At 37.9% G+C, this 9,205-nt stretch overlaps 1 protein-coding gene across 1 annotated transcript; it reads left to right on the top strand.

Moving 5' to 3' along the window:
* LOC132299422 (phosphatidylinositol 4-phosphate 5-kinase 6-like) lies at positions 1-7,604 on the top strand. Its single transcript, XM_059796022.1, has 8 exons — positions 1-1,839; positions 2,973-3,140; positions 3,876-4,041; positions 4,586-4,702; positions 4,809-5,002; positions 6,003-6,148; positions 6,236-6,317; positions 6,747-7,604. The coding sequence occupies exons 1-8, from the start codon at positions 638-640 to the stop codon at positions 7,033-7,035; spliced, it is 2,364 nt and encodes a 787-aa protein (XP_059652005.1). The 5' UTR covers positions 1-637; the 3' UTR covers positions 7,036-7,604.
* Positions 7,605-9,205: the final 1,601 nt, after the last annotated feature.

Raw genomic sequence — 9,205 nt, 5'->3', positions numbered from 1 at the left:
GAGGTATTTGGTCTGATTGAGACACCAAAAATGGCAAACACGTCATTCACATCACCACCACCATTCCTCTCATCCTTCCAACTGTTCGGTCTGTTATTAATTTCAGGAGCCAAACACGGAATCAAAGAACAATGTGTTGTTGTTGAATCTCTGGTTCATACCAACTCAGAAAAAAAAAAAAAAAAAAAAGGGCAAAGAAAAAAAAGAGAAGCAAAAAAAGAGGAAAAATACCCTCTACCCAAGAAAAAAAGCCAGTCATTTCTTCCATTCTTCCTTTTGCTTTCCCATCAATCAAACACCTTTCAAAATTATTATATTTTTTGTTAACAGACATTCGGGAAAGCACAAAAAACAGACACCCATTTCAGCAAATCAACAAAAGAACACAAGAAAGGGATAAAACAGAGCCATATTTTTGTTGTTGGTGGTTTTGGGTTTTTGTGTTTTTGGTTCAACAATCCAATATTTCTGGTGGGTCTTTTGGGTTCATTGTAAAAATGGTTTTTGATTTGGTTTTCAAGGTCACATTGATGATACAGAGAGAACATGATCTGGGTTAAGAAACAGAATGCCATAGAGATACAGGAAGGGAGAGGGAGGTAGTATAGAGAGAGAAAGAGGGGGGTTTAGAGAGAGAATGAGCAGAGAATCTGGCGGCATTGTGAAGGCCTGGGAAATAGCGGTACGCAAATCATACGCAGCTCCAAAGAAAAGGGCAAACAGCATTTTCGCAACAATGTCTGTAGCCCACGCCGACGACGACGACACCGGTGCTGGCCCCGGCGAGGTCACTCATGTTGAGAGGATCTTCTCCAATGGAGACTACTATGCAGGCCAGTGGGCAGATAACCTACCACATGGCCATGGAAAGTACCTTTGGCCAGATGGGTGTATGTATGTTGGTGATTGGTTCAGAGGCACTGCCATGGGAAAGGGTAGGTTTAGTTGGCCCTCTGGAGCCACCTATGAGGGCCAATTCAAGACTGGGTATATGGATGGTGAAGGGACTTACACAGGTTGTTCAAATGATACATATAAAGGTGCTTGGTTGATGAATTTGAAACATGGAAAGGGGACTAAGCATTATACTAATGGAGACTTCTATGATGGAGATTGGCACCGCGGGTTGCAGGAGGGGCAAGGCCGGTACCAATGGACGAACGGGAACCATTACGTTGGGCATTGGAAGAATGGGAAGATGAATGGCCATGGTACAATGGTTTGGTCTAATGGGAATCGATATGATGGGTGTTGGGAGAATGGATTGCCCAAAGGAAATGGCACATTTAGGTTAGAAGATGGGGGTTTTTACGTGGGTGTGTGGAGTAAGGACCCCCAAGAGCAGAGTGGGACTTTTTACCCTTCAGGGTCACCAATTGGTAACATTGATTGGGATCCTCAAGAAGTGTTTTCGGTTCATTTGAATGATTGCAACATTTGTACCGGCGAGAAGATATCAATATTTCCTTCGCAAAAGATGCTTAATTCCGGGATTGAGGGGGAATTCTGGCAGAAGAAGCCAATGTGGAGCTCTTTAAAATTGAATGATGGGAGGCCTAAAAGAATGTCAGTGGATGGGAGGCTGAGCGATGGGAGGCTGAGCAATGGAGGTGGTGGGTATAGTTGGAGCTCTGATACTGAATTTGGTTGTGACACCGTTGATAGATATTCGACGGGTGGGAGAGAGGTGGAAGAAGGTTCGGGGAATTTCCAACTTGATGATTCAGATAGGAGCTGGCATCAGCCGATTAGAATACAGCCGATGAAGAGACAGGGGACAACAATAGCTAAGGGGCATAAAAATTACGAGCTTATGCTTAATCTGCAGCTTGGAATAAGGTACTGACGAGTTACAGCTAGTTTTCCTTTCCTTTCAATCTCACCATGTTGTTATATTCAAACTTTTATGATTGGTGTGGTGTTGAGTTTCATCCATTCTGTGGGATTTATCGTTCTAATCTCATATAAATGGTATATGAATGATGGTTGAGATGTTAATTGTAAGAGCTCAAATTAAAGAAAAAATTGTGTTATTTACCTATCATATATAATGCCCTTTCTTCTAATGAGTACCATGGTTTAGAAAGCTCTTGAGATTTAGTAAAAAAGGTCATTACCCAGTGTCGTTGCAGCATACAGCATACATGGGGTGCTGGTGAGTGAATAAATATCTAAATATTGAAATTATTATGCACAAAGTGGTTAGTCTCGTAATCTCGTGTATTTATGCATGCTTAGAAATTAACTTTCTATCAGTTGGGATAAATGAAATCAGTTTTGAAGCTTATGAAGAAATTGGTGTATACATTTCATGTTAAGATGATTATCATGTTCTTTTCTGCAGAAACTACCTCTAAAACCAAATGGTTAGACATTCCATTTTGATCATTGTCTTTTGTTTCTAAAGGTCTATCAAGCACTTCTGTTGGTTTAAACCATCCCACTTGGCCATCATGTCCATTCACATCATTTGTGTTTCCCCTATCCTCCATCTATCAAAAGGTTTCTTTCTACTTCCCACTCATAACTTTTTGAAAGGTCTCTCTCCAACACAATATGTTGATGAAATGTAGAGTTACAAATCAAAGATTGGGAGACATGGTACGCCTCTTAGTAAAGGTGAATATGAAGTGTGAGGAAAAATATTGATGCGTATAACCTTTTACTGATTATTGGAAAATTAAGGTGTGAAAGGGGGGTCGTTGAAGTAACAATTTTAAAAGTGATTTGAAACAGGTTCTGACTTCTGACAAAAACAAGCTATATGGTGCGTGTTTAATGGAAAAGTTTATTTATATATATATTTTTTTCTATTTTCTGGACTGGGTGATAAGTAATATTATCAACGCTATAATTATAATAATTATTATTTTTTCACCATGAATGATTCTATGTTTCTAAAACGTGTTATTAGATCTCTATCTATAATTGTAAGTTTCGTCTTGTGATTCATTTCTAGTGTCACTGCACAGACATTCGGTTGGAAGGCCTGCCCCAACTACATCCCTTGATTTGAAGGCTTCAGCTTTTGATCCCAGGGAAAAAGTGTGGACCAAATTTCCTCCAGAAGGATCCAAGCATACTCCACCTCACCAATCGATTGATTTTAAATGGAAAGATTACTGCCCATTGGTTTTCAGGTCAGGCCTCAGACATTTTTCATTTGCAATGGATTATCCCTCTTTCATAAATTAACAATCAGAATTTCAATATTGGTTCTGTTTGGCATTGTGTGCCCATATGTGCATTTCTCTCTAAATGTATGAAGCACCTGTATCAGACAAACGAAACCTGGTTATGGATGTAGGATATGTGTCATACATGTTTGGTTGGACGTACACTTGGAAAGAATGTCCAATAATTCAAGTTAAACCTATAATCAAGTCCCCATAGGGATAATGTGGGAGTGGGTTTCTTGCCGCGATTTAAAAAAAAAAAAGGTCTCTTATTTATTGTTTTTTTTATATTATTGTGTCCCCAATAATATTTAAAATTGGAATATTAGTTGTGTCCCCATGTCACTGGAGATGGGTATTTGATATGATTAAATACATATCCACCCCCTGGAAATGTATTTGAATCCATGTAACATAGTTTCTCATTAAGGCGATCATGGTACTTTTAGGAAGTAGAGCCTGGGAAACGGTAGAAGTTAACGAAAACGTGGTCTTTGGGGGCACAAGTAGATTGATATTTCGCTCGTAGCAAATACTATGATATTTGAAGTCAAATTGAATGAGTACCTTTGCATAAATGAGTGTAGACGTTTCCCCTGGACATGCTTCATTCATCTCACAAACTGCATAATTTTATTCCTATATTTAAAGCATAATTTAAATAAAAGAGACCTCATGGTTCACTATATATATTTTCAGGACTTTAAGGAAATTGTTCAAGGTGGATCCTGCTGATTATATGATATCAATATGTGGGAATGATGCCCTTCGGGAGCTCTCATCTCCTGGAAAAAGTGGAAGCTTCTTTTATTTGACCAATGACGACAAGTACATGATAAAGACCATGAAGAAGGCAGAAGTTAAAGTGAGTTCATTTTTGTGCTTGCATGCATCTGACTTTGAGATTAACTACTGAGTTTCAAATTCAACTCAATTTCTTCTCAAATCCTATTATAAGCACTGGCAACATAATCTTCTAAATGGTTCTAACTTCCAGAATTATGCCTGATATTTTTGTTCCATAATCTGAATTTACTAAATTTCCCTAAAACCTGGTATTCATTCCATGACCAATTCACAAAATTTGATTACAATTCCTAAATTAATTACTAAATTACAATTTCTAAATTAATTGCCAAGTTTATGTGTTTTTGCAGAAGATAGTATGAATGGCAATGTAAACTTTTTCAGAAACATTCATTCTCAGTTTCTCAACTCAACAAAATCTTTTCCCAACTATTTTGGGCATTCTCATTTTCTCACAATTGAAATTTATTTCTAAACCCTTTTTCAAAATAGTTGCCAAAGTTAATTTGGTTTTCCTTTCATGAGATTTTCACAAGTAATTGCAGAGTGCTGAATATGAAGCCTTATAACACTCCAAGTCTGATTGATCTACACCACTACAGGTTCTAATAAGGATGCTCCCAGCCTATTATAATCACGTTCGTGCCTTTGAGAACACTCTCGTGACCAAATTTTATGGTCTTCACTGTGTGAGGTTAACTGGTAGTAACCAAAAGAAGGTAAAGTTGAAAATAAAAAAACTCCAATTTTGAATATCAAGATATGTATGAATCTCCATGGTGAAGTCAGCAACTTTACTCTGAATTCTTGTTTTTGGATATCCAGGTGCGATTTGTTATAATGGGGAATCTGTTCTGTACTGAGTATCCTATTCACAGACGTTTCGACTTGAAAGGTTCTTCTCATGGTCGTGTAACCGATAAACCTGAGTCCGAAATTGATGCCACAACCACCCTTAAGGACCTTGATCTCAATTTCATTTTCCGATTGCAGAAAATTTGGTTCCAAGAGTTGTGCAGGTGAACTTCCTTTTTAATTACTTTGTCATGTATATATTGTAAATATGTATACTTTCCTTGAACAGTGGGAGCTAAATCACTCCTAACTTCTGGCAACTAGCAAGAAACTGGGAGACATCCAGAAGAGTGATAGGGCTTTATAACCCACCCTTTTGCAAGTAGTAAGAAAGTAGGATACTCCAAAGAAGAGTGTGACAGCATTAGAGCTTCCTGCTCTTGTTCCCATATTCCTGGAAATTTCACAGGAACAAATATTCTGCGTCTCATCACTCACATACTAGTGATTTAGATAGACCTATGCTCAGTCGCTGACCTTGCGACTCAATTTCAACAAAGCGTTAGTTCATGAATAACTTGCATTATATTGCATCAACTTCTTAATTCTTGAATTGCTCTTATGTAGCAAGCATTGTTGTGTCAGAAGCACAAAAAGGCAATTTTGCTCTGACAAGAGTGTATAAATTGCCCGAACAGTTTAAAGAAAAATATTACTCAATGATAGGAAGAAGCTAGAAAAGGTTCCAAAAGCTTAATTACATAGGATGCCTTCAATTTGACAATGACAGAGACTACTTTATAATTAAAAGTATCAGGAACTGAAAGAAAGAAAGTGAGAGAAAAGTTACACCATGGTTCTTGCTATAGGAGGAAAATTGGTTGAGTAAGGTTGGCAGAGGCAGATAAATGCTTATAATTTTGGTGAAGTCACATTTTGAAGAAAACCCATACTTTGAAGGGGTGTAATGTTGGTTGTGTAAAGCAGACCCTTTTGAAGTTCTTATTTAGTCATGTAACTCTCCATATCTTATATGTGTGTGTATATATATATATATATGCAAATTTGTGTTTATGCACACAAGAATTACATGTGTTCTCATATCCACTCATTGACCGAATCAATTGTACACTTAAAAGTTTAAAATAGGGATGCTTTTGAAGAATGCCAATTGCTTCTATATACAATTTTTTTTGTGTAAATGTAAGTGTTACCTTCATGCAGGCAAGTGGATAGGGATTGTGATTTTCTTGAACAGGAGAGAATTATGGACTACAGTCTTTTAGTTGGTCTTCACTTTCGAGAAACTTCATTCGGTACAGAATCCTTCAACAGTGAGGGTCGTACTTCAGGAGTTCGCACTCCTACAGGTTTTTGTCTATCCTTTCCATAATTCTTATACCGTTCATATAGAAAATTTGTTGCTGACAGCTCTATTTGATTTCCAAAACTTGCAGCAAACAGAGACCTTGACAGTGAAGGATCTGCCCCCCGACTTTCAAGAGCAGACATGGATCAGTTTCTCATTGATCCTGACCGGTAAACAAATTTGTGAACCCTTGTGATAACAGAACTTTTGAACAAGTCCCAAACTACAAAACCATTAAAATGGTTAATGTAATTCTTAAATTATTGAGAAATTCTATAACGACAAATTGATCATCTTCCCCCCATGACATGCATTACCTAAACTGAAACCTATTCTTTATTTTTTATCTTTCCTTTTTTTTTTTTTTTGGGGTTAACTAGTTTTGAAACTCTCAAAACTTGTCAATGGCACTTGTTTCCCCCATTGTGATACTTTCTTAATTAGTTCCTAAAGAGTAAATACTTTACTACTATCAGGCTCGATAGCACCAAATCTCAAATCCATCTCCAATTTTGTGAAACTACTCGATGATCATTTCTAATCTCAGTAAGCAACACAATGACTTTATTTTCCCACTACTTACAAAATGTGTTTTGCAGGTGGGCATCCATTAAATTAGGTGTGAACATGCCAGCACGGGCGGAACAAACAATCAGAAGACCTGATTGCGAGTGTCAGCTAGTTGGAGAACCAACGGGAGAGTTTTACGATGTCATCCTTGTCTTTGGTATAATAGATATACTACAAGATTATGATATTAGCAAGAAGCTTGAGCACGCGTATAAATCAATACAATATGACCCTACTTCAATCTCTGCCGTGGACCCAAAGCAATATTCGAGACGTTTTAGAGATTTCCTCTTCAAAATTTTCACAGATGACAGTTGAAGTTACAGACTGAGTCATATCTTCCCCTTCCAACTGGTAGGCTTCCATGTATAGCCGATCATCAGTGGAAATGACAGTGCTTACCAGCAAAAGATGTGACCTCTTACATTGCCTGGGGGAAGAAGTTGCTGAGACTTATATGTGTGGACGTCACAAAAGATGACCATTTCAGCCAGCTGGCGTGGCCATTGGAGATTAATTATGGCTGCCAGGAAAACGCGTTTTGAGCAATTTGGCATCTTGATATTTTCCCATTGTCACAGTCCCATTTTATTTATAGTTACAGGAATGTTTTAGTACAGGTATAGTTAAACATCAAAGTGGAGATACTCAGGTCTGTTCCAATTGTAAATGAAGGATGAATATGGGTGAACCTGAGTCGGAATTCTTTTGTACCCAATTTTTTTTTGTCCCAGAAGGTTAAGAGTCTCTGGGATTTTGACCCTCAATAAAAATGTACAGAAGGAAATGAATTGGGAATGAAAATCCTTAAAAGATCAATACAAAGAATCTCCCGTTTCCTTTTGATGCTATTTTGTTCTACATTCAAAAACAATTTTCTGTTTCTTCAATCTATGAGTTTATTTGTGTCCTGAACTCTATATCATGTATGTTATCTCCTTCTTTTGATGCTATCTTGTTGGATTCAGAGGGTTGAGCCTTACACAACAATAAGATTGTTCCATTGTGACTTGGAGGTTGTGGATTCGAAACAAAGAAACAACCTCTAAGAGGTAAGACTTTGATCCTCCCAAAACCCCGCTGCCGTTGTGGGAGCCTTGTAGAATCGTGCGGTGCACTTGGTCTGACCTTTACCTTTTTTGTTGTTGTTGGATTCAAAGAGGTGTTTGTGTGTTCTAATGGAAATTGTACAATGGTGTATTTCTTTGATGGAAATGCAGAGTTTCATGTCCTAGGTACAACTTCTATAAATGTGATGATATTCATTATATACTAATAGATCAAAATTTTGGTGCTCGTTGTGGATTGAGTTTGATAATTTGTGGAATGAGTGGGTTACACGTTTAATTGGCATACGCGTATAGCTACAACTTAAGAATTCAAGTCCTATGTCAAAAGGCATCAATTCTGCAACCAAGGTCGGTTCTATTTGAATTATATATGTGATGTCTCGCATTGCTAAGGGACGAAGTAGTTGGCTAAGAGAGTGCCTCCTAAGTCTTACATAGAAGCATTTTGAAAATCGTGAAACTAGCGAAGTTGAATCTCAAAAGGTAGTGATCACTTACGATAGGGGAAGTCTCCATCCTGTATAGATGCAAAGCAGACAATATCCTCACAACGTAGTAAGGGTCGTGACAATATATATATATATATATACACGTGTATATGGAGAGAGAGTATGCAAGTTTTGTTGGATCAATCATGTACCACCTCGCACTCTTAAACTCTAAATTATATTCCCCGCTCATGAGAGTGTCAAGTATCTAATTAACACACAGTCACACACACTTAGAAAACTTTATGGCTCCAACATATGATGCTAATTCTGAATTTAACCACTTATGACATTGATTATGATTGTAAACATGAAAGATTTTAGCACCTGAAATTTGTGGTGTACACACCACCTGTTGACCAGTTCATGAAACCTTCGATGTCCATATGGTCCATGATAGAACACCTCCAGTGGATTCTCTGGTTGCAAACCCACAGCCATGTAGGGGACAAATATCATAGTTTTCTAGATCAGTGGCATATTGCAGACATGTTGTCCCAAATAAAGGTACCTATATCCCACCATTTATGGATTGAGATATTGGTTGTCTAGGGTAGGTGGGACATGTCACAGGGAAGTGCAATATTGGGTAGATTCAGATTCTACCTGGTTGGAACTAAGTCGAGGTTGGACACAAAGTAGTATTATTGTATCATGAGATGACAAGTTCCTAACCCATGGATCATCTCCTCCTCCTCACCAACTCTATGCACATCAAAAGCACAACACACCACATGTAACACTCGTATAACACATTTAAATATCAAAGACGTAACACCATGCAATCCTCATCCTATTGACATAATATTGTTGGCTTTAGGCTCTCCTGGACCAGACTTCTTAGGAGGTCACCCAATCTTGTTACTTCTCCTGCATAAGCACGCGTAACTGCGGAATTATAATGGGTTCATGGCCATCAACGACAACATT

The sequence above is a fragment of the Cornus florida genome, unplaced genomic scaffold (assembly GCF_030987335.1).
Source record: "Cornus florida cultivar Cherokee Brave unplaced genomic scaffold, ASM3098733v1 CherokeeBrave_3.0.0_Hap2_Chr03, whole genome shotgun sequence".
Taxonomy (NCBI): Eukaryota; Viridiplantae; Streptophyta; class Magnoliopsida; order Cornales; family Cornaceae; genus Cornus; species Cornus florida.
The sequence above is the reverse complement of the archived record's forward strand: the minus strand, read 5'-3'. Positions and strand labels throughout refer to the sequence as shown.